This window comes from Coregonus clupeaformis, chromosome 36 (genome assembly GCF_020615455.1).
Source record: "Coregonus clupeaformis isolate EN_2021a chromosome 36, ASM2061545v1, whole genome shotgun sequence".
Classification (NCBI taxonomy): domain Eukaryota; kingdom Metazoa; phylum Chordata; class Actinopteri; order Salmoniformes; family Salmonidae; genus Coregonus; species Coregonus clupeaformis.
The window spans coordinates 33,318,084-33,344,194 of NC_059227.1; the positions used below are offsets into that span (position 1 = coordinate 33,318,084).

At 42.9% G+C, this 26,111-nt stretch overlaps 2 protein-coding genes across 3 annotated transcripts; both read left to right on the forward strand.

Moving 5' to 3' along the window:
- Positions 1–22: 22 nt before the first annotated feature.
- LOC121552761 (syndecan-1) lies at positions 23–4,765 on the forward strand. Its single transcript, XM_041865787.2, has 5 exons — positions 23–145; positions 3,340–3,421; positions 3,820–3,962; positions 4,109–4,223; positions 4,334–4,765. Exons 1-5 carry the CDS (start codon positions 35–37, stop codon positions 4,498–4,500), a joined length of 618 nt encoding a protein of 205 aa, XP_041721721.1. The 5' UTR covers positions 23–34; the 3' UTR covers positions 4,501–4,765.
- A 7,001-nt stretch (positions 4,766–11,766) lies between these two features.
- Positions 11,767–25,744, forward strand: LOC121552938 (lysosomal-associated transmembrane protein 4A). 2 transcript variants are annotated; one of them, XM_041866046.2, is made up of 7 exons: positions 11,768–11,980; positions 17,751–17,889; positions 20,171–20,247; positions 21,625–21,747; positions 23,098–23,193; positions 23,538–23,636; positions 24,740–25,744. In XM_041866046.2, exons 1-7 carry the CDS (start codon positions 11,852–11,854, stop codon positions 24,812–24,814), a joined length of 738 nt encoding a protein of 245 aa, XP_041721980.1. In that variant the 5' UTR covers positions 11,768–11,851; the 3' UTR covers positions 24,815–25,744. The 2 variants fall into 2 exon arrangements, with proteins under 2 accessions (XP_041721981.1, XP_041721980.1); XM_041866047.2 differs by lacking the exon at positions 21,625–21,747 and having other exon boundaries at positions 11,767–11,980.
- Positions 25,745–26,111: the final 367 nt, after the last annotated feature.

Consider the following 26,111-nt stretch of genomic DNA (forward strand, 5'->3'; position numbering starts at 1 on the left):
CGCACAGGTAGGTTTAACGTACACCTGTATTATTATGAGACTGAAAATACGTTTTAATCACTGCAGACAAGATACAATGAGGACTTTACTGATTTCCACTTTACTGTTTGCTATGGGCGCATGTTTACCTGCAATAACGACTTCGGTGAGTAGCCTGGTTTACTTTTCTCATTAATGTCAATTTCATTTACTTGTCATGAATGTCGATTTGAGCAGTGGACTTTTCTCGATCACCTTCTGCTCTGACTGCAGTGAATGAACCTAGGCTTCGGGATGAATATATGCAGCTTGAAATATGAAATACACTGTGATCGATTGGTCACATGCGCCCTGATTACAACAGGTGCAGACTTTACCTTGAAATGCTTACTTACGAGCCCATTCCCAACAATGCAAAGTTAAAAAGTAAGTATTTACAGTATGTATGCCATTGGAATTTTATCATTAGGCCTATCACTAATTATACCTAATGATGATAAGAGATCAGGCTGTTGAACTTCATTTAGATTTTATGATATGATATAGGGGATCAGCTCTCGGACAGGCTTTCAAGGGGTGGAATTTGAATAAGACTTGTGCACCTTTGACCTAGCCTCGTAACAAAGTCTGGACTTGATCTTATCGCCGCTCAATCACATAAACAATTTAGGTGAAAAATGAAAAGATAAGATTCCGATCTGAAAAGTACATCTGTGTAATTTCTATTCTCAATATGCAGGATTACTGTTTCATCTTAAAAGTGTTCACGTGTGATGATACTGTCATGGATCAACTGAGTGCACATCACTCACCGTTATTGTGATGAGATTCATTACACACGGCTGGAGGAGTAAAATCGGTGATGTCACCATGATACTGACAGAATCTTGACCTAATTCTATATTTTTGAATTAGTAAAACAATGTCACAAGAAACATAAAATTAAACGCATTTTATTTCCCAAATGGATGCCATCTGTTGGAGAGGTTATTAGTTCTAGCCACTCAATGGATTCTGTCAGACACCTCATGAACGTTTCTGTTGTGAATCACACTTCTACCAACCATTTCCTGATGGCAGACAAAAGATCCAATGTTCTGTTTGTTATCTCTTACTGGGTTAATTTGTAGTCTATTGACACTCACTCACATTGTAAAATCCAGCCAATGCTGTTGTCCCTACAGTCTATGTATTGTCCAGTCGGGTGTTTTTATAGGACAGTGACAGCTTGCCGGCAGTACCTCATCCTGAGTCATTACGTATTGGCCATGTCGTGAAGGGATGAAATGGCCTGTGTTGCAGGTGGGGCACTGGACTTCGGACCTCATGATTCACTGCTTGACTCACAGCTCTGTGTTATTGAGACAATATTGTTTTAGCCTTTCCTCTTGCAGTCCTTAATCTAGTATGACATGGTTTCAAAGGGTTACATGAAAGTTAACCCTGTAAATACTACAATTCAGTCGCTAAATCATTCAAACTACCATGAAAATGTGATAAATACTCCTTGTTTTCTGTTTCTGTGACAATCCTCCTTGCCAGTGAGGTAGAGGGATTGGTATAGAGCAGTGATTGGGAATCTACTCTGAAAGTATAGTTTACTACCAATTACTTCACACTGGAAGAAGTTAAGCTACACTAAAGCTACCTTTAAGAAAAATGTAGTTTACTAAACTAAAGTTACTAAAGTTCCTTTGAAAAAGTAGTTCACTACTTTCTGAAAACGTATCATATGTAAATTTGAAATGTCAGACTACAAATTGCAAGAACAGATCACTTTGGTGTCATATGTTAACATAATGTGGAATTTATGAGACTCGAAATTGAGCTCAGGTGCATCCTGTTTCAATTGATTATCCTTGAGATGTTTTTACGACTTGATTGGAGTCCACCTGAGGTAAATTCAAGTGATTGGACATGATTTGGAAAGGCACACACCTGTCTATATAAGGTCCCACAGTTGACAGTGCATGTCAGAGCAAAAACCAAGCCATGAGATTGAAGGAATTGTCCGTAGAGCTCAGAGACAGGATTGTGTTGAGGCACAGATCTGGGGAAGGGTACCAAAACATTTCTGCAGCATAGAAGGTCCCCAAGAACACAGTGGCCTCCATCATTCTTAAATGGAAGAAGTTTGGAACCACCAAGACTCTTTCTAGAGCTGGCCGCCTGGCCAAACTGAGCAATCGGATCAGGGAGGTGACCAACGATCTGATGGTCACTTTGACAGAATTCCAGAGTTCCTCTGTGGAGATGGGAGAACCTTCCAGAAGGACAATCAGGCCTTTACGGTAGAGTGGCCAGACGGAAGCCACTCCTCAGTAAAAGGCACATGACAGCCCACTTGGAGTTTGCCAAAATGCACCTAAAGGACTCAGACCATGAGAAACAAGATTCTCTGGTCTGATGAAACCAAGATTGAACTCTTTGGCCTGAATTCCAAGCGTCACGTCTGGAGGAAACCTGGCACCATCCCTACGGTGAAGCATGGGACTGGGCGACTAGTCAGGATCGAGGGAAAGATGAACGAAGCAAAGTACAGAAAGATCCTTGATGAAAACCTGCTCCAGAGTGCTCAGGACCTCAGACTGGGTTGAAGGTTCACCTTCCAATAGGACAACGACCCTAAGCACACAGCCAAGACAACGCAGGAGTCACTTCGGGACAAGTCTCTGAATGTCCTTGAGTGGCCCAGCCAGAAACCGGACTTGAACCTGATCGGACATCTCTGCAGAAACCTGAAAATAGCTGTGCAGTGATGCTCCACATCCAACCTGACAGAGCTTGAGAGGATCTGCAGAGAAGAATGGGAGAAACTCCCCAAATACAGGTGTGCCAAGCTTGTAGCGTCATACCCAGGAAGACTCGAGGCTGTAATCGCTGCCAAAGGTGCTTCAACAAAGTACTGAGTAAAGGGTCTGAATACTTATGTAAATGTGATGTTTCAGTTGTTTGTTTTATACATTTGCAAAAATGTATAAAACCTGTTTAAGCTTTGTCATTATGGGGTATTGTGTGTAGATTGATGAGGGAAAATAACAATTTAATACATTTTAGAATAAGGCTGTAACGTAACCAAATGTGGAAAAAGTCAAGGGGTCTGAATACTTTCCGAATGCACTGTACACCGTTACATAGCAAAAGAGTAAATAACTAATGAAAACACTACCTAGATTTGAATTTAGTTCAACTACCACCAAGCTACTGGAAAATGTAATTCAAGTACTAGTTGAACTACATGTAGTTCACTACTCCCCAACACTGGTATAGAGGTGACCAGTTATTGGCTTCTATAGACACTGGCCTTATGTTGGATTTCCACACTGAAGTTGTACGTGTGTTGTTTTTCTCTGTACTCAGTATTCTATACCTCCAGAAGACCTGGATGGATCGGGACATGATCTGGAAAGTTCTGGCTCAGGTTCAGGGGAATGGGCGGAAGGTAATCCTGTTCATTGTGTGTGTCAGGGTGTGTGTGTCAGCATGTGTGTGTATCTGTGTGTGTGGACGTGTTTAACTATACTTGTGGGGACCAGAAGTCCCGACAAGAATAGTATACCAAGAAAAATGTGACCACAAGGTCAAATGCTATTTCTAGGGGGTTTAGGGTTAACGTTAGAATTAGCGTTAGGGTTAGGAGCTAGGGTTAGGGTTAAGGTTAGGTTTTTGGGTTAAGGTTAGAGTAAGGGTACGGGTTAGGGTTAGGGGTTGGGAAAAATAGGATTTTGAATGGGACTGAATTGTATGTCCCCACAAGGTTAGCTACGTGTCTGTCTGTGTCGGTCTGTGTCTGTGGGTTTCACATTTCTCAGTAATTATTTCTGCTTCCACTCCCTTCAGTGTCCAAAGGCTCAGTGAGGTTTACCACAATCTCAACATTTACAATGACAATGAGTGAAGATTACTTCATGTTCAATGCCATCGACGAAGAGGATAAAACCGTCCCAATTATAATGACAGACAACACCAGAAATAAAATACCAGTAGGTCATTTTAGTAATTTAAGAATTGATTCATCTTTTAAGAATTGATTAGTCTTTTAAGAATTCACTATGAGCTAAATATGTTCTCTCTCGGTAGAGGTGCAAAAATTGCGACGTGTGAGTATCCCCTCTTTTTGTGTCTTTAGGAGGACTCAGACCTGACCTTTGACAAAAGGCCTAAGCTAGGAGATGACAACAACGGATCAGCCATTGGCAACGTGGCAAAGAGCGGGAGTATTCTAGCAAATGAAGCTCTTGCAGGTAAAGTCCGACTTATTTAGTATATTATTTGGTATATTATTTCCTCCATATTTACTAACAGATGCGCTGAGGTACTTGTGATCCAACCTTCTTATTCTTCTTCTTTGCAGCTATTATTGCAGGAGGGGTGGTGGGACTGGCCTTGGCTGCCTCCCTGTTAACACTCATGGTCTATAGCATGAAGAAGAAAGACGAGGGGGGCTACACTGTCAACCAGAAAAACACGTCGAATGGAGGATATCAGAAACCTAAGACCAAGGAGGAGTTTATCGCGTAACTTCCCCTCAAAGACATAATAATGTCTCAACCCAGCAGATATTATTGAAAAGTTCATTTTTGAGAGAAAGAAGTTGGTAGGGTTTGGCCATGATAAAATTCACATCAGGAAATGTAAACTTCTTGTGTATTCGAGGTTTAAAAAGGCGGTAACGCTTTACTTGACACCCAGCATCATAACACGTTATAACACGTTTTAGGGTGGCAGGTAGCTTAGTGGGTAAGAGCGTTGTGCCAGGTAACCAAAAGGTCGCTAGTTCTAATCCCCGAGCCGACTAGGTGAAAAATCTGTCGATGTGCCCTTAAGCAAGGCACTTAACCCTAATTGCTCATGTAAGTCGCTCTGGATAAGATCGTCTGCTAAATGACTAAAATGTAAAATGTAAAATAACCATGTCATAATATGTCATAACAGCTGACATAACTTGTCATAAACTGTCATAATATGGTCATAACACATATATTTAGACCTGTTGTGACATATATTACATTATTATATGGCTGGTTATGACACCTAAATAAGAGTGTCAAAACCCACAAAACCTACCACGGTAGTTCTTTTATGGCTGGTTATGACACCTACATAAGAGTGTCAAAACCTACCACACTGTCACGATCGTTATGAGAAGCGGACCAAGGCGCAGCGTGATAGGCGTGCTCACTGGTCGCAAGGTAGGGGTTCACACCCACCCTACACAAAATTCACTGTAAGTCGCTTTGATAAACGTCTGCTAATCTATTAAGTGTACACAACACGAACAAAAACAACAAAACGATACGTGAAGTCCTAGGTAATACAACAAACCATACGGAACAAGATCCCACAATAAACTGGTGCCAACAGGCTGCCTAAGTATCGTCCCCAATCAGAGACAACGAGCTACAGCTGTCTCTGATTGGGAACCACCCTGGCCAACAGAAATAAACGATCTAGGACAAAACCCATAGAAAACTAAACATAAGTCCACACCCTGGCTCAACATTTAAGAGTCCCCAGAGCCAGGGCGTGACACACACAAGGCAAAACATTCCATTACACCATAGCCTACTTGTAAACAGTATGTTTATGTTATATAAAATGTTCTGAAATTGACTGTATTAAATTATCATTGTAATTGCGCACAAATTGATGTCATACATGCGCATACTCCAATGCTCTATTAGTGATGACTGGGATGAATGCAGGAGCAGATTTCAGGAGCAGGACAAGACACCTTCTTTTTGACTGATGACTGACAACATTACACAGGCCACAATCAACAGCCTGATCAACTCTATGCGAAGGAGATGTGTTACGCTGCACACCAGATAATGACAGGTTTTCTGATCCACGCCCCTACCTTTCTTTTAAGGTATCTGTGACCAACAGATGCATATCTGTATTCTCAGTCATGTGAAATCCATAGATTAGGACTTAATTAATGTATTTCAATTGACTGATGTCCTTATATGAACTGTAACCAGTAAAAACTTTGAAATTGTTGCATGTTGCATTCATATTTTTGTCACAACCTGTGTAAATATATGAGTCATGACAGTGCTATGACCATATTATGACAGGTTATGTCAGCTGTTATGACATACTATGACATGGTTATGACCGTGTCATAGTGTTTTATGAGGCTGGGTGTCAAGTAAAGTGTTACCACAAAGGCTTCTAAAGTTTGTAATTTCCATTTTAATATGTCAGACCTTATTTGCCCTTATAAAAAATGTATTAACCTCAACAAAAATGTACATTAATCCACACAATAATTCACATTTCCTTTTGCTGACAGATTATTTTCCTGCTGTGAGAAACTGGTCAACTTAAGATCCTACACCTGTATATGTAATTACAAGGTTTATCTTAGAGTAAGAAACATCTTCAGAGGTTTATTTTTATTACTCTTCCACATTTGTATTATGTTATGATCTGTAACGTGTACACTGTGTGTCACGCCCTGACTCTGGGGACTTGTATATGTTGAGTCAGGGTGTGTATGTTCTATGTGGTGTATTTCTATGTTGGGTTTCTATTATGTGTAGATCTATGTTGGCCGGTGTGGTTCCCAATCAGAGGCAGCTGTAGCTCGTTGTCTCTGATTGGGGACCATACTTAGGCAGCCTATTGGCACTAGTGGGTTGTTGGATCTTGTTCCAGTTAAGGTATGTTGTGTTGCGCTGCCTTGGACTTCACGGTTCGTTTGTTATTTTGTCGTTGTGTTTAATATTTAATAAACATGTACGCATATCACACTGCGCCTTGGTCCGTCCCGTCTATAAACGAACGTGACAGAAGATCCCACCAAACGAGGACCAAGCAGCGTGCCCAGGAGGAGCGAATAGCCATGTCCCAGGTGGGCAAATTGTGGTCATGGGAAGAGATATTCGCGGGGAAAGGGCCATGGGCGACGGTAGATACCCAGGCAGAAGAGGAGCAATGGTAACGCAGAGGACGCCGGTCGAGGAGGAAGCCCGAGAGACAGCCCCAATACATTTTTTGGGGGGGCTAAAGGGGTGGTCGGGGAGCGAGAGAGAAGAGCCCCGACCACTGCACCCGGTCGGTTTTCAGATTGGGTCCCTACGACCATGGGAAGAGGAGTGGGAACAGTATTATACTGAGGAGTCGGAGGATGACGACGAGGTTCTGTTCCCTAACTCGTGGGGGCTCCCGGAGGAGTCCTCACGGGAGGAGGAGTGCCGACGACGGAGACCCGAGAGGCAACCCCAAGAACATTTTTTTTGGGGGGGGGCACACGGTGTGGACGACGAGGCAGCAGGAGGCCGTTAAAGGGCGGGTCTGCAGGTTAGGAGAGGAGGCCACCATGTTACGGGGGCTATTGGTTCAGAGGGAGCAGGAGTTATTCGGTCAGAGGGAGGCGCTACAGTAGGCTATAAGGGAGAAGGAGATTGTAGAGGCACGGCGAGAGGAGCTGGTTAGGCAGCAGAAGGAGCGGGGGTTAACAAAGGAACCCAGTCCCGCTCCTCGCACCAAGCAAGTGGTGCGCGTCGCCAGCCCGGCCTGTTCCTGCCCCTCGCACCAAGCCAGTGGTGCGCGTCGCCAGCCCGGCCCGGCCTATTCCAGCCCCTCGCACCAAGCCAGTGGTGCGCGTCGCCAGCCCGGTCCGGCCTGTTCCTGCCCCTCGCACCAAGCCAGTGGTGCGTTTGTCCAGTCCGGCACGGCCCGTGCCTGTTCCACCGGTGCCTGGTCCGGCACCGGTCAGCTGCTCCACTCCGGATCCAGAGCAGTCCGCTCCACCGGTGCCCAGTTCAGCTCCGGTTAGCTGCTCTACTCCGGAGCCAGAGCAATCCGCTCCACCGGGGTCCAGTCCAGCTCTGGTCAGCGGATCCACTCCGGAGCCAGAGCAATCCGCTCCACCGGTGCCCAGTTCAGCTCCGGTCAGCTGCTCCACTCCGGAGCCAGAGCAGTCCGCTCCACCGGTGCCTGATCCAGCTCCGGTCAGCGGCTCCACTCCGGAGCCAGAGCAGTTCGCTCCACCGTCGTCGGGTCCAGCTCCAGTCAGCGGCTCCAGTCCAGACCCAGACGTCAGCCCCTCTCCAGGTTCGGGGTCTCCCACACCAGGGTCCAGACAGGGCTTGGTACTTCGTGGGAGGAAGGAGAGGGGAAGCAGCGTGCCGAGGTCCAGACCAGACCAGGGGCGCAACAGGGAGGTGGAGAGTAAGTGGTCGTCACGCCCTGAGCCGGATCCGCCTACTGTCACGCCCTGACTCAGGGGACTTGTATATGTTGAGTCAGGGTGTGTATGTTCTATGTGGTGTATTTCTATGTTGGGTTTCTATTCTGTGTAGATCTATGTTGGCCGGTGTGGTTCCCAATCAGAGGCAGCTGTAGCTCGTTGTCTCTGATTGGGGACCATACTTAGGCAGCCTTTTGGCACTAGTGGGTTGTGGGATCTTGTTCCAGTTAAGGTATGTTGTGTTGTGTTGCCTTGGACTTCACGTTTTGTTTGTTATTTTGTCGTTGTGTTTAATATTTAATAAACATGTACGCATATCACACTGCGCCTTGGTCCGTCCCGTCTATAAACGAACGTGACACTGTGTGTATATTTTACACCTTGATGTAATGGACACTGTACATACAACTGTGTTGAATGTAATTAACATAGTATGGCCTTGAGACTAAAGTGTACCTTGTAGTTATGTCCTATGTCTCATCACTTATTGCTTTAATTGGAGCGGAAATTGACCTCCCTAACACAATAAACTCCTTGTGTTGCAACAGTGAGTAGCACCTTATCATGAAGCAGAGCCATATAATAACCATATATCTCTCTGAATCACTGACGTCATAAAGAACTGTATTACAACATTTCTGAACCAGATTCTATATTTTACCTTGCAAAAACACATTTCTAAGATATTTTCATATGTTCATAGAGAAACTGTAGACATTTTAAAATGTATATTCATAGGTCTATGTGAGTGGGATATTGTTAAGTGAACCATAAGTGTTTTTCAGCTTATACCTTAATGCAGTTTTGTGCGTACAACTGTCTGCTAAATGAGTATACAGCCTATGCAGTGATGGAAAAAAGTAGTCAATTGTCATACTTGATTAAAAGTAAAGATGCCTTAATAGAAAATGACTCAAGTGAAAGTCACTCAGTAAAATACTACTTGAGTAAAAGTCTAAAAATATTTGGTTTTAAATATACTTAAGTATCAAAAGTAAATGTAATTGCTAAAATATACTTAAGTATCAAAAGTAAAAGTGTGAATCATTTCAAATTCCTTATATTAAGCAAACCAAACGGCACAATAGTCTTTGTTTTTATTTTATTGACGGATAGCCAGGGGCACAATCCAACACTGACATAATTTACAAACAAAGCATTTGTGTTTAGTGAGTCCGCCAGATCGAGGCAGTAGGGATGACCAGGGATGTTCTCTAAGTGTGTGAATTTGACAATTTTCTGTCCTGCTAAACATAAAAAATGTAACTAGTAGTTTTGGATGTCAGGGAAAATGCATGGAGTAAAAGGTACATTATTTTCTTTAGGAATGTAGTGAAGTAAAATAAAAAGTTGTCGAAAATATAAATAGTAAAGTACACATACCCCCCAAAGATACTTAAGTAGTACTTTAAAGTATTTTTACTTAAGTACTTTCCACCACTGGGCCTATAACACATTGCTGCCTCTGACTTCAGAGGTAGTCTTGAAAACTTTTGTCTCATTAGTGCTCTCCTGCCATCTAGGGCTCAAAGTAGGAATCATCTGACTGGATCTCAGTTGAATTTGTCACATATCCTGGTTTACATGGTCTTTGTGCTACACACAGTCAGTGCCTTTAGAAAGTATTCATACCCCTTCACTTATTACACATTTTGTTTTGTTACAGCCTAAATTCAAAATGGATTAAATCAACAACAACAAAAACTCACCGATCTACACACAATAACTAATTATGACAAAGTGAAAACATATATTTAGAAATGTCTGCAAATATATTGAAAATGAAATGAATAAATATCTCATTTACATAAGTATTCACACCCCTGAGTCAATACTTGTTAGAATCAACTTTGGCAGCGATTACAGCTGTGACTCTAAAATTCTTCAAGCTCTGTCAAGTTGGTTGTTGAGCATTGCTAGACAGCCATTTTCAAGTCTTGCCAATTTAGATCAAAACTGTGACTAGGCCACTCAGGAACATTCAATGTCATTTTGGTAAGCAACTCCAGTGTATAGTTGGCTTTGTTTTTTAGGTTATTGTCCTGCTGTAAGGTGAAATAATCTCCCAGTGTCTGGTGGAAAGCAGACTGAACCTCGTTTTCCTCTAGGATTTTGCCTGTGCTTAGCTACATTCCATTTATTTTTAATCATGAAAAACTCCCCAGTCCTTAACGATTACAAGCATACCCATAACATGATGCAGCCACCACTATGCTTGAAAATATGGAGAGTGGTACTCAGTAATGTGTTGTATTGATTTGCCCCAAACATAGCACTTTGTAATCAGGGCAAAAAGTAGATTGCTTTGCCACATTTTTTTGCAGTATTACTTTAGTGCCTTGTTTTGGAACATTTTTATTCTGTACAGGCTTCCTTATTTTCACTCTGTCAATTAGGTTAGGATTGTGGAGTAACAACAATGTTGTTGATCCATCCAAAGTTTTCTATCACAACCATTAACCTCTGTAACTGTTTTAACGTCACCATTGGCCTCATGGTGAAATCCCTGAGCGGTTTCCTTCCTCTCTGGCAACTGAGTTAGGAAGGATGCCTGTGTCTTTGTAGTGACTGAGTATATTGATACACCACCCAAAGTGTAATTAATAACTTCACCATGCTCACAGAATGTATGCACTCACTAACTGTAAGTCGCTCTGGATAAGAGCGTCTGCTAAATGACTAAAATGTAAATGTAAATGTGCCCTTCTTTGCGAGGCATTGGAAAACCTCCCTGGTCTTTGTGGTTGAATCTGTTTGAAATTCACTGCTCTACTGAGGGAACAAACAGATAATTATATGTGTGGGGTACTCCTGAACTTATTTAGGCTTGCCATAACAAAGGAGTTTAATACTTATTGACTCAAGACATTTCAGCTTTTCATTTTAGATTAATTTGTAAACATTTCTAAAAACATCACTCCACATTGACATTATGGGGTATTGTGTGCAGGCCAGTGACACAACATCTCAATTTAATCCATTTAAAATTCAGGCTGTAACACAACAAAATATGGAAAAAGTCAAGGTGTGTGAAAACTTTCTGAAGGTACTGTAGTGTTACCATTCATCCATCATTCCATCATTTCAGCATTAGCTGGGGTATATGGAAACAAAAACAACAGCAACAAAAACAAAACACCCCAAAAGACTTCTGCATTGCCCAGTCATTGACCTGAATACTGTATGCAACTATGCATCCACTTTAGTTATGGATTCTATTCATGTTAATAGATATCTGCATATGTAACTCGTGTAATCCCCCTGAAGCAGAGGTGAGAGATGCAGGCCCATGTTTAGTGTGTAAGTGTAGAACAATAAAATGTTCTGAATAACAAAGAGCAGCTTGTTTTCTTTTTTGAAGAGCATCTCGTCTTTTAGAGAACGGAAACTGATGTAAGAGAATGGAAACTGATGATGATGTTGTATTCCCTCCCCATCATCACCCTCAACCCCTGAGCCACAGGAGACAGTTCTGAGAACTTGTCAGTGTGAGCTGTGGCAGCTGGTTGGTTGACGTTCACCATCCTAGCTCTACTAATGGCCAAATTGTCTGTCAATCAAAACAGGTTATCGTTTGTGGGTTTTTTTCACCACGCAAGTCACATAAGTAGGCGCTTCATATCACTGTAAGTTGTTGATGGTGGAGGCTTTCTTCATCGCGCAGTTTCAGCGATGTTTATCCCTACTTTAGAGGAAGACATGCACCATTTTAAACCGAATCGACACAGGCACTACACAACGAGATGCTGTGGGTGTTGCCATGTCAGGACGGGAACCATAATTCTCGGCACTTGGTACATGGTACGTACAAATGGTCGCCTTGCTAGATTGTGCTAACGTTAGCTTCGTTGCGGTCATGTTGCAGTACCCCCTCGTTGCCATTGCACTGTCGAGAGTAGGCCATTGCGCTAACTAGCTACCAGTAAATTAAACCGAAGCTAGTATTTGTCGAGAAAGTCACTTTGATATCTGAATGCGTGCCCTACTTTCGCACATATTGCTAGGTAGCTGATGTCAATGAATGTTCCTATATTAGCTAGCACTAATGTAATCAGATATTTAACGTTAACAAACGTTAGTTAATTAGCTAAGTGTCAACGTTACCGTTAGGGACTTTCAGCCAATAGTGTGATTGCGGCACGTAATTCGGGGTGTCCCTGCATATATAGCAGGGCTGCGAACTTTTGAAGAAAGCTTGGAGTGAGATTTGCTAAGTGAATTTCATTGCCCCTTGACACAGTCCCTAGAACTGGGACTGGGAAAATGTTACTGTTTTAAAGCAAATATTCTGCGTATTTTGACATGGTTTAGGCCTATGACCAGGGTGGAAAATAAAAACCACAGGTCAGGTGTATTCAGGATGCTTTGAATATTAAATGAACACTCAAAATTCGACGACTTTGAGTGGATTACATTTTAAAGTACGCTAATATTTTTTTAAAATGTATTTTTAGGTGGTTTGACAATTAATTCAGACTAATGAAATAAGAGAGGGAGACAGGCAAATGCTAGAACATTTTGGAGCCGGGATCGATCCCTGTTCTCAGGTTGAAAGTTGTGTGCAACACATGCTGGGGAGTGTTACCACTACACCAAGTCTGCACAGGAATTTTCTATATTAATGGTTGAGGGTAACCAAATCATAGATTGCAGTGTCCTTGTCCATAGACTGCTTTCAAGGTAAGGACACAAACATTTTGTTATTCGGGTGAACTAGCTATCTCTTTAAAATAGGGCTGGAAGAAAATCCTGCTTGCTCTCCAGAAAGTTGGCCACCCCTGATCTATGTCTCCCAAGTGCAGGGTGTTTGAAAATGTTATTGTTATAACAATTAATTTCTCAATCATCAACCTAAAATAAAAATCTAATGAATATCCATATTCAGGTGGTTTATTCCTACTAGTTGAAGATCCCTGCCTTCATCATACTCTACATAGACACGATATGATGCGTTTATGAGGTGAGTCCCCCTACCATCTCTGCCTAGCATGTGCACAATACTAAAATATCAAATTATATTTGATTCCTGGAGCATTTAATATCCGTTTGCGTGTTTGTATGACTCATTAAAAACTGTCCATGAATGGCTGCAATAATACATAGCCTCATATCATTCATTTTCAAAGACACAATATGCATATATATTTCAAATGTGTGATTACACTACACTGGCAACATTGGGAAGAAGTGGAACAATAAAGTACGTTTGGGGAATAACAGTAGTGTTCTTGCTGACAAGCACAGTAATTACCCTATATTTTAGGCCATTGTTAAGAATGAGAATTGTTCCACTGATCAGACTAAATAAAGTAAATAGATAATAAAATCTCCTAAAGACAAGACTACATAAATCTGCTCCTACACCCTAACCAAATGATTTTACTTTACAATCAAACATACACTTTTGGGTTCACAATCTGTTTGACAAAATGTATTTTCATAGTTACAAATCAGGTCACCCCACCAAACTTCCCTGCTAAAACATACTGTAGGTCTGTCTGCTGCCTTTTCATTGTCTCAGCCTAAATGCCAATCACCAAACGAGGGAACTAATGCAAGTGTGGGTTAAATTGACTTTAGTACATGCTGTCAAAAGGCTCCATTCTGCAATAGATTTAATGGACGGGAGTAACAGCAACCTAATTCTGTTGACAACATTTTACATAAAACAGCACTACCATGCTGCTCATTTTACAGTTTTATAAACTCAGTGGAGAACGTTCTCTCCATCCAGCTCCACTCTAATCTTGAGTTGTGTTTCTTTAAAACATTCGTCCAATCCCCTTGATCCTTCACATATCTAGACCAATCATATGCTTCAATGTGCTGCGGTTCACAGTGCTGTGGCAAGACGGGACAATGATCGAGGTTCCACTCATGATGTTAACTTGTAGGCGCAGGTGCTCTGATTTCAAAACGATTTGGAGCACAGTTAACGCGCTAATGTACTAATTTAGAAAAATAAAAGCAGTAATTTTCAATGTGCGAGATATGAGCTGTGGCGTGAGAAGAGGGTCAAATGTGTGTGTCTCACAGCCAATGTGTGAGAATTGGCAGCTCTGATGTAGGCATCTGCAGGAACACCCCTTCTCCTTTCAGCTCCCTCCCATGGACATCTGTCATGTCTGGTGAGTACCCAGGCCATGGAAGAACTGGGACATTTTCAGCTTCCAGGAATTGTGTACAGATCCTTGTGACATGGGGCCGTGCATTATCATGCTGAAAAATGAGGTGATGGCAGCGGATGAATGGCACAACAATGGGCCTCAGGATCTCGTCACGGTATCTCAGTGCATTCATAATTGCCGTTGATAAAATGCAATTGTGTTCATTGTCCGTAGCTTATGCCTGCCCATACCATAACCAATGTTCCCTCAAAATTGTTTTTGTCACTGAGCAAATTTCAGGTCTGCTGAGCAAAAACTTGAACATTGTGAAGATGCTGTGCAACTTCCGGTGTGTGTTTACTGTAAACACTGAGGTTGTACCCACTTTAAGTTAGTTTTAACAGTGGTCAAGTAGGCTACTGTGGCTATTTGGTCATAATGTAGGCATACCCAAAAAAGTTGGGTTCTTTTAATATAGACTGTACTATATTGACTCTGTTTTACAAATCCTTTATTGAGAGTATTTTAACTTTTTGTATTGTTTGTTGGTTTGGCAATGCCACTGTCAGTCAGAGAAACATGTTGAGAAGGATTATTACCACAGGAAGTAAGGTACTTGAAGTCAAACAGACAGGCCTGGATGAGATCTTTAAGGTCAGGGCCCTCCGTAAGGCTCACAAAATCATTTTAGACCCAAGTCACCCCCTGTACCTGGACTTTGAATTACTCCCCTCTGGGCGTAGGTATAGGGCACCCCTCAGCAGGAAAAATAGAACGAGACAATCATTTGTGCCAGGTGTGATATCCCTCTTAAATAGCTCCGGCAAATGTTCCCATTGACCCCGTAAGGCCAGCAGGCTAGTCTTTGTTTGAAATGTTTGAAATGTTTTATTTCTTATTTCTTACTTTTATTGGTGTGTGACTGTTATTGAAAGTTGTATTGTCAATCTTGTTTTGTATTTAACGCCACTTTAAATGTGTACATGACACTGCAACAAAATTTCCCCATGGGGACAATAAAGTAAGTAAGTACCAGAGTGGCCTACCATCAAAAACAATGGAAAAAATGCATCCCATAACATTTTAACGGAAATAGCTGTTCTATCGTTAAGCCTACAGTAGCAGCCAATGTGTGGTGTTCAATGTAGGCATACATTCCATGAGACCTTTGGGGAAAAAAACATGCAGGGCTTGACATTAACCTGTTTATCCACTTCAGACAAGGTGACTAAAAATGTTGTTCTTTGATGCAAGAAAATGCATCATTTTCCCCATACCATTATTACAGCAAATCAGACAAATTATGCTACCCTCTGCCTATTGGCTACTTAGCTTATTCAAGCCTGTCTCAAAATACAACACTCCCCCTCTTTAAGACAAAAAAAGCTCTTTACCTGACTCTTTTCAAAGATGTATAGAAATGCACACGTTTTGTGCTCTTGTAGGAAGCAATCACTCCCCCATTGCTGACTACAAATTATCTAATAACTCAGTAACTAGCAAAGGATATGAACAAATGTGCACACGTCGCTACATGTAGCGGTCGCTTTGATCTCAAAACAAGTGCATCTAGTCACGACCGCTCATGCTGTAAAAACAGTCCAGTTCAAAGTGAATGGCACAGATCCATATATGGCATTGGTCTATGCATATAGGCAGACTGCAGCTCTGACTGGTTATGGCTCACCGGTCTGTGTAGAGTATGGGCCTGAGTCGTGCCTGTTAATGCAATAAAATCCTACTCCGATGCATTCTGCCTACAACAATCTCTTGCTTAGTTAGTTTTGCATACTAATTCTTGTATAGTTCATTTTAGTTTCGGTATGTAGCATTGAAAGTGGCTAATATTGTGTTGATTCGATCACAATTCCCACAGTAAATGGAAACGTTGATAGTGTTAGCTAACGGGGAAAACTCTAGAAAGTTGAGTGACGTTCAATCTCATGGTTCTCTGCGCGGGCTGATGTTTCTTCTGCCCGGCAGTCCCGGGGAATAGGCCGGGAACATTGACCATATCCCTACTGCCACCATGGGGCACTCTGTTCACAACGTTGACATCAGCAAACCGCTCACCCACACTACACCATACACGCTGTCTGCCATCTACCCGGTACAGTTGAAACCGGGATTCATCCATGAAGAGCACACTTCTCCAGCGTGCCAGTGGTCATCGAAGGTGAGCATTTTCCCACTGAAGTCGGTTACAACGCCAAACTGCAGTCAGGTCAAGACTCTGGTGAGGGCGACGAACACGCAGAGGTGCTTCCCTGACAGTTTGTGCAGAAATTATTTGGTTGTGCAAAACCACAGTTTCATCAGGTGGCTGTCTCAGACGATCCTGCAGGTGAAGAGGCCAGTTGGAAGTACTGCCAAATTCTCTAAAACGACGGAGGTGGCTTATGGTAGAGAAATGAACATTCAAATTCTCTGCTGTTGCTAGGATAGTCTTCAATAAGTTTTCACTTTCTCTGTCTTTCTGTGTGTCTGTTTTTAATACTTGATTTATTATGAGAAGTGAGAACTACAGAGGGACCGTAACAACACGTGTATAAGATCTCTGAATGTTATTTTTTTTGCACAGTGACGATTGGTAACAGTTCATGATTTCACGTCCAACAGTTGACAAGTGTAAAAAGACACATTTGATCCATTTTACATTTTAGTCATTTAGCAGACGCTCTTATCCAGAGCGACTTACAGTTAATCGAACCCACAACCCTGGCGTTGCAAACGCCATGCTCTACCAACTGAGCTACATCCCTGCCGGCCATTCCCTCCCCTACCCTGGACAACGCTGGGCCAATTGTGCGCCACCCCATGGGTCTCCCGGTTGCGGCCGGCTACGACAGAGCCTGGATTCGAACTAGGATCTCTAGTGACACAGCTAGCACTGCGATGCAGTGCCTTAGACCACTGCGCCACTGATCCATCTGTCGTTTACAACGATTGTTGGCAAAACCTCTGGATACATTGACGACAGAGGCTTTTATCACAAGTCTAACCATTAAATATATTATGCAACATGTGAGAGGGATTTAATATTTTAAATATGACATACACTTTGACTGGGAAGGGAAGCCCATTAAACAGATTAGGGGAAAAGGACTCCTGGCAACCATACAAACCACTTGGTAATAACTATTTGGTAACTATTGTTTAAGCTAATCCTAATGAGAGCGCCTTGGTTTGTTGAAATAAAATGAAGTGTAATTTGCTGCTTATCTGCGTGTCGCTTATGTCTGCGGAAACAGAAACCCAGTATATCACAAAATATTGATGTTCTAATCTATCACAGACTTTATCCTAGCCTGGTTTCAGATCTGTTTGTAATGTTTTGACAACTCCTATGGTCATTGTCACTCACGCAAAATTATAGGAGTTGGCAAACCAGCACAAACAGATCTAGGACCAGGCTATGCGTTCAAGGACATACTGTAACAATGCCTCTCTATTCCCCCCCCCAGGTGGTGAACCTGTTGATGGGCATCCTGCTGACTGTGGCTGTGACCCACCCAGAGAACGTGCCCACTGTGGACCTGCAGTATGAGGTTATCCAGCACTACTTTAGCCACACCCTCCAAGGGGAGGGGAATGCCTTAAAGGGTTAGTTCGTCTTATCTTCATGTTTGGGTCAAGTTGTCCACGTAGGCCAGTAGTGACAGCATTCACGATAATCTGTGTTTATCTTCCCTACAGGCAGTAGCTGGCATGATTTAGCATCGTCTCCTGATTTTTGGTATTTGTTCACCTCCCCCCCGACATTAGCAAAGCTGCACTACTTTTTCTAGACTGGTACCTCCTATCTGTCATACACACAAATCCTCTTCTCATCCAGAATTGATAACTTTCTCCAAATGCCTGCTTCTCTAACCTTTCAGCCCAATACTGACTGATTTCGCTAGAGCTCTTATTTTGTCGCAGGCCCAAAGCCTGTAAAAGCAGGATTGTAATACATAACCTGCTGGGCTGTGCTCTCTGTGGCTGGCTGTTGTTTAGTTGGCTCGGTGCAGACTCCTCATTTCCCAGAAACTGTGACTCAGAGAGAGCTGAAGGGGCTTGGCTCTTGTGGGCAGCGATTGAACCACCCCCACAATACACACACACACACACACACAAACAAACAGAAGGACTGTGCCAAAAGACGGGGGGTGCTGTGCGCCCTACGTAAATCCTAGCTGTGATACAACTTCAGCATTCAGGGGACTGATTCGACTATTATCAAAGCCTGGCACTGCTGTGGCTTCATCGGTGCCATTTCTAGTTACTCTTCCCACTTGGTTACCGTGTTTAAGAAGGAGGTTGCGAGCCAGAGTTTGGCGTCTACACAGCCGACTTCGGACCAACAATTGTATGACATCGCCCCAGGGTAGTGGTACGACTCCCCGGTAGGACACTTTCAATGCTGTCCATCCTTTTCTATGACTCCCACCTACAGTCTAAATAAAGGATATTGTTTACAGACAAAGCATGAGGGACTGAACCGCCGTGACCTGTAGTCTGAGATTTTGTTTATCAAAGTACAAGGTGTGGAAAAAGAGGGCCCTGTTCGAAGACTTGAGAAATGCATCCTTCCTTTCTTGGTTCCTTGAGGTAAGCACAGATCTGTAAGTGATTGGATTGGTATTAAACAACATTACCACCCTATTACTTTCACCAATCCAACCATTTCATATCTGTGATTACCTCAAGGTATCCTGCCTTCCTTTCTGAAGTCTTCTAACAGAGCCGAGAACAGATGGAGACGCCCCAAATAAGAGACCTTCCACACCAATACTCTCCTACCATTACATCCAAAAAATTGAAAAAGTTCTGTATTTGACTACCATTTCCGTCTGTTCTTTTCCACTGATATCTTTCACTGTAATATCAGATATTTCACATGCGCATAGAAAGGTACACAGTTATCCTGTTGGTGTTGGCAGATGCTCCGGTCCAGAATGCCTGCCAGAGGCTGAATGTATAGCCTGGCCTCAGACAGGTACGGGACGTAACGCTGAACTCTACTGTTATGGATTGGGCTGCAGATTGCATCAGTGACGACCCTTCTGAACACACACACTATGCACAGCTTCAGAACAACTGAATTTGGGCGCTCCGCATGAAACGCATACGCCTCTTCTCATTCACTCACAGTCACACTCACAATGCCCTACTATTAAGGAATGGCTTGCAGATTGCATCAGTTACTGTTAAGACAATCGGATGCGTTACACTTTGAAGAGATACTGCTTCCTGCACAGCTTTAGAGTGACTATCTGAATAATAGTCTGGGAGCCTTGGAGCGAACCACACATGTCTCTCCTCACTCACTTAGTCCCCAGCACGAGGCTGTGAGCTGTCAGAAGCACTTGACCGACGCAGCAGATGGCAGGCCTTTTAATTAGCCTAGCGTAGCCTGTGTTGTGTGTTGTTGTCTTCACTGATGCTACTGAGTGCCTGAGCAGGAGAAGCTAAGGGTTCCCCAGAGCAAGCTAACGCTAAAAGAGAGCGAGAGCGAGTTAGTAGGCAATGCATCCCTGGAGACTCTTCAGTTACACACAAATCAATTGGGCCTCTCAGTAGTAGAGCTCTCACTCTGACAGTTGCATGAATGCTCTCTGTGTGGCCCCACCATGGGATGCAACTGACCCAGACCAGGCGGCCATGGTGGCTCACAAGGATAGGTGCACAATACCACTATATTCAATTGTTAGTTATAGATAATTCAACGTTTGGGCTAATATTTTTTTGATTTAGGAGATTTTTTTTTCTCCCGACGCCTTTGACTGACATTAATTTCAAGACATACTACAAGTTGAGTTTGTAGTTGAATACACAAGTATTTGACCCTAATGAATGAACTCTCGGTCTGTTAATCTCTCTCTGACACTCTCTGTGCTTCTAGAGAATGCCTGTGTGGGATTCGTCATCTCTCTGCTGATGCTCACTATCAGCGCCATGATGGTCTATGGAGCCATTACTGTAAGTTTCTATCCGTGTGTGTGTTTGTCAATCAAATGTATTTTATAAAGCCCTTTTTACATCAGCAGTTGTCAAAGTGCTTTACAGATACCCAGCCTAAAACCCCCACTGAGCAAGCAATGTGGATGTAGAGAGACAGGAATCTAGGAAGAAACCTAGAGAGGAACCAGGCACTGAGGGGTGGCCAGTCCTCTTCTGGCTGTGCCGGGTGGAGATTAAGAGTACCTGGTCATTTAGGCCAGATCGTTCTTCAAGACGTTCAAAGATTTGTGTGTGTCTGTGTCCGCATGTCTTCATCCACATCCTGTCCACAATGGAATTTACGACAAAATAAAAAATTTGCGAGTCACTCCTCAACATATTTGCTCAGGGGCGGGAAAATAACCCCTGCATTCTCTCACTAGTGTCTTGGTTTGTGATGCAAATATGTGCTCCGAAATACACATGTATGAAAAGCCTTGCTTTCCTGCTTTCTAATAATAGACCTTTTGGTCGCAGCTATTCTAAACCCTGCATACAAATTTAAGTTGTGTGACAGCGGGGACGATGACAATTACCCCTGGAGGAGTGGGTAAAATAGAACATTGAAAATATATTGTTGTCATTGAGCTTCAACCATGGCCATGTTCATTACGAAGGAAAGCGGACTGAAACGGGGAGGGACTACCTGGAGTAATAATAAACACTCATTTTGAGTTTTGTGTTGCAAAATGTTTTAAAACGTTATCTGATATGTGCCCTAATGAACACAACTCCGATGGCAAGTCCTTTGTCACTTCCTGGTGTCTGAAAGGACATTGACCAATAAGAGTCACTGCATGCAGACTCCTTGCTTGTGCATTCAACTAGTCCCACCAGGGCAAGCGGAAAGTTGTTCTAACGTTATCATCTTTACCTCACCAGGCCTGCCTGATGGGTATCCACACTGACAGGTTTGACGGCTATGTGACGTGGACCCAAATAGATCTGCTACTTTAAATGGCGACTCACAGCTAACGCATGACGCCTTGTCAAGGTTTTGGTTGGTCTTTGTGTGAGCGACGAGCGTTATGCCTTAGCTGTGAGTACAGGCTCTTAGGTTACCCTTGTAGATGCCCTGTATTCAGTGTTTGTCAGAGTAGTTCCATTGCTGGCTGTAGCCTCCCTTGCTAAATACCCAGTCATGATGACCTAAGAACAGATGTACATAGATTGATTCACTGCCTGTGAAGTTTGACATCCTCAACCTTGCTAAGAACCCAAAATTTAGATCAGATTTTTGCTAGTGGATATGCTTCTTGCTTGACAAACCCCCTGACAAACTCTCTTGTGAAATGGCCATCATTTTACATGTATGGTCAATTATGTATTTTGTGTTTACCCTTCCACTCCACGTAGCATCGTGACGGCTGGCTCATCCCGTTCTTCTGCTACCAGCTCTTTGACTTTGCTCTGAGTTGTCTGGTGGCCATCAGCTCCCTCACCTACCTGCCCCGGATCAAGGACTACATGACAGACCTGGTGAGTCAGTCCAGTCCACCACCCAGGCCTGTCGGGCCAGTCCACCACCCAGGCCTGTCGGGCCAGTCCACCACCCAGGCCTGTCGGGCCAGTCCACCACCCAGGCCTGTCGGGCCAGTCCACCACCCAGGCCTGTCGGGCCAGTCCACCACCCAGGCCTGTCGGGCCAGTCCACCACCCAGGCCTGTCGGGCCAGTCCACCACCCAGGCCTGTCGGGCCAGTCCACCACCCAGGCCTGTCGGCTTACTTAAATAAACATCCAGATATAGCTCTTAATTTTCTAGTTAAAGCACAATTAAATCAATTATATAAACCAAAAATCTAAACGCAACAAGTAAAGTGTTGGTCCCATGTTTCATGAGCTGAAATAAAAGATCCCAGAAATGTTCCATACGCACAAAAAGCTTATTTCTCTCAAATTGTGTGCACAAATGTATTTATATCCCTGTTAGTGAGCATTTCTCCTTTGCCAAGATAATCCATCCACCTGACAGGTGTGGCATATCAAGAATCTGATTAAACAGCATGATCATTACACAAGTGCACCTTGTGCTGGGGACAATAAAAGCCCACTCTAAAATGTGCAGTTTTGTCACAACGCAATACCACGTCTCAAGTTTTTAGGGAGCGTGCAATTGGTATACTGACTGCAGGAATGTCCACCAGAGCTGTTGCCAGAGAATTGAATGTTCATTTCTCTACCATAAACTACTTCCAACGTCGTTTTAGAGAATTTGGCAGTACGTCCAACCGGCCTCACAACCGCAGACCACGTGTAACCATGCCAGCCCAGGACCTCCACATCTTGCTTCTTCACCTGCGGGATCGTCTGAGGGGGCGCTGAGGAGTATTTCTGTCTGTGGGGCCTATGCCCTCCCAGGACCACCCATGGCTGTGCCCTTGCCCAGTCATGTGAAATCAATAGATTTTGGCCTAATTTATTTATTTCAATTGACTGATTTCCTTATAAGAACTGTAGCTCAGTAAAATATTTGAAATTGTTGCATTTAATATTTTTGTTCAATATAGTTTATATTCAGAGTACACAAAGTAATTTCAGAATGCTTAGGAAAGTTAGCTGGCAAACTCATTGGACCCCCCAGAAGCTTAACAATATGTTCTCACTACCGTTGTCGCCTGGCCTGTATCCACTGTCTGTACATTAGACCTGCCGCCATTACATCAGCTGGATTTGACATCTGAATGAGAAATGAAAAAGCACTGGGATGTTCAATGGAACTGAAGCTGAAGCTAAAGATGAACTGTAGGCCCATATTTTAGTACTGTCCCTGGTTTTATGGGGTGTTTAGTTTTTGTACGTGCTGAATGTGTCTCCCCTCGCCTCTCAGCCGGACTTCCCCTACAAGGACAACCTGCTCTCCATGGACTCCAGCTGCCTGCTGCTCTTCGTCCTCGTGTTCTTCACCTTCCTCATCATCATGAAGGTGTGTGTTTCTGGGAAATAGGCTGTGATTTGAATACTAAACTAATTTTTTTCCCCCATCCAGATTCCCAAGAATATGCAATCTATTTGATTTACTGCACTTGTTAATGTTCATTGTGAGATTTGATCTGATTTCCCAATCCATGGCTGTACTTTAGTAGACTAATGATAGACCTTGACTGACTTGACCATCAGTAGATGGGTGATAAACCTTCAGGAGCTGAATCAGTGGTGTTGGAGCTGGGCTAGAACAAAAGCCTGCTCACTGTGGTTCTCTAGGACCAGGATTGAGCATCGCTGGCTCAGGTAGAAAGACTAAACATTTTGGCCATTCCACCCCCCCAGGCTTACCTGATCAACAGTGTGTGGAACTGCTACAAGTACATCAACAACAGGAACGTGCAGGAGAGCGCCGTCTACCCTGCCTTCACGGCCCCTCCCCAGGTATGTGTCTGAAAAGCCCCCTCTCCGGGTCCCAAATTAATTGTCAATGGCACACATAATCAAACCTATGAAGTATACTGAGGCATAACCAGTAGAGGGCATACCTTTCACATCTTTAGTCAATTCAAGGAAGCACAGTGGTTTCAAGTGTACAGTGCATTTGGAAGTATTTCCACATTTTGTACGTTATAGCCTTATTTTCAAATGGGTTCAATTGTTTTTCCCCCCTCATCAATCTACACACAATACCCCATAATGACAATGCAAAAACACGTTAAATTTTGTTTGTGCAAATATATTAAGAAAAAAACTCACGTTTAGATAAGTATTCAGATCCTTTTACTCAGTACTTTGTTGAACCACCTTTGGCAGCGATTACAGCCTTGCGTCTTCTTGGGTATGATGCTACAAGCTTGGCACACCTGTATTTGGGGAGTTTCTCCCGTTCTTCTCTGCAGATCCTCTCAAGCTCTGTCAGGTTGGATGGGGAGCATCGCTGCACAGCTATTTTCAGGTCTCTTCGATCGGTTTCAAGTCCGAGCTCTGGCTGGGCCACTCAAGGACATTCAAAGACTTGTCGTTGTCCTGTTGGAAGGTGAACCTTCGCCTCAGGCTGAGGTCCTGAGCGCTCTGGAGCAGGTTTTCATCAAGGATCTCCAATCAAGTTGTAGAAAACTGCTCAAGGATGATCAATGGAAACAGGATGTACCTGAGCTCAATTTCGAGTCTTATAGCAAAGGGTCTGAATACTTATGTATGTAAGGTATTTCTGTTTATTTTCAAACATTTCTAAACCTGTTTTTGCTTTTGTCATTATGGGGTATTATGTGTAAATTATTTTATCAATTATGGTATAAGGCTGTAACGTAACAAAATGTGGAATAAGTCAAGGGGTCTGAATACTTTCCGATTGCACTGTATACCCAGTCTGCCCTCCTTCCCAGATTATTTTAGAGACGGATGAAATATCTAGCACAATATGAAATGTCTCAAATATGATTATGTCCATCGCTTTGGTCCTCCCACTGTGTGCAGTATATTTATAAATGGATTGATGAATTAAAAGAATGTAAGGATTGAATGTGTTCTCCCTCTCTCCTCAGTACATCCTGCCCACCTATGAGATGGCAATGAAGATGCCAGAGAAGGAGCCCCCTCCCCCCTACATGCCCGCCTGAAGACCCTGTGCCACCCCCATCTAGATGTGTGTGTGGCCACCCACAGCTCGTCATTTTAACCCCTCCATATATTTCTAGAGAGGAGGGATACTCTTTTTTTTAAAAGTCCCTCTAACATTCAAACCCGACCCCCGGTAATATTGTAGTGAAAGGAGAGTGGAGGGGCAGTTCAAGTAGTCTGCCATTGGATGCCGTGTAGTGTATAAAGCGATGACTTTTCTTTCCTTTTCTCGCCCCGTCTTTTGATGTCTTAATAAAAAAAAAAGGGATATTGTGAAAGTACCATCGCTTCAATGCCTTTCACCAGTCCAGCTTTAGAAAAAAACATAATTCTTTCCTAATAGATATAACGCGTGAATGTAAAAAGGAAAACTCTTAAGACAATCCACTTATGATAACTCTTATCTTTATTGTTGAATTGTGTTTTTTGTTTAACATAATCTAGATTTTATTCTGTCTAAGAGTTTGATGGGGACGTTTGTAGCTCTTTCTCCTTTTATATATTTGGCCTTAATGTCCATCCGCCACTGTTCCGTGTTCATTCTCCGCTGCCTTTGTGACCTTGCGTTGTTAGCTTAGTCAAGCTAGTGACTTGTGTTGCAGTTCGACGCGTCCAGACACTGCTGGTTAAAGGGAAAGTACACCAACATTTGGCAGATGTTTTCAGACCTCAAAATTAGTCTAATGTCGAGATGAAATAATAAGACTTCTTAACAAAAGTCCACTTTGGAGGTCTGAACATCAGACAAACTTTGGTTTTGGAGTGCACTGTCCCTTTAAGGAGAGCGTAAGGCTCACCTGAAACCTGTAGGGAAGGAACAGCTAGTGTAAACAGCACTGGATGCTCTACTCTTTCTTTCTGCCTTTTTCTTTACATTGTGTTTTGATCCTTGTGGGAAACAAATGGCCTCAATAAACCATTCAAAAACATTTTGTATCCAATCTTTGGAAGGTGTGTCCATTATTTTTTTCCCCTGATGTGTTCAAAGAAATGTCCATACTTTTTGTTGTGGACTAATTTGGTTCTGTACTCTGGTTAAACTCCAGTAGAAATCCCTTATTTTTTAATTTTTTTTATTATTTGCTGAAAAACGATGGCCAGAGCGTACCTATGATGTTGCACAATTATTTAAGTCAATAACTGATCGTCTTAGACAAATTATGATATTTCTGGGCTTAAAGTGACAAATCCGAACTGCCCAGTATGTTAAAATCCATGTGAATGCAGTGTCTTTTCATATATGATATACAATTATTTTCAGCCTACATTTCGTTTCGGTGTTGGGTTTTATTTGAA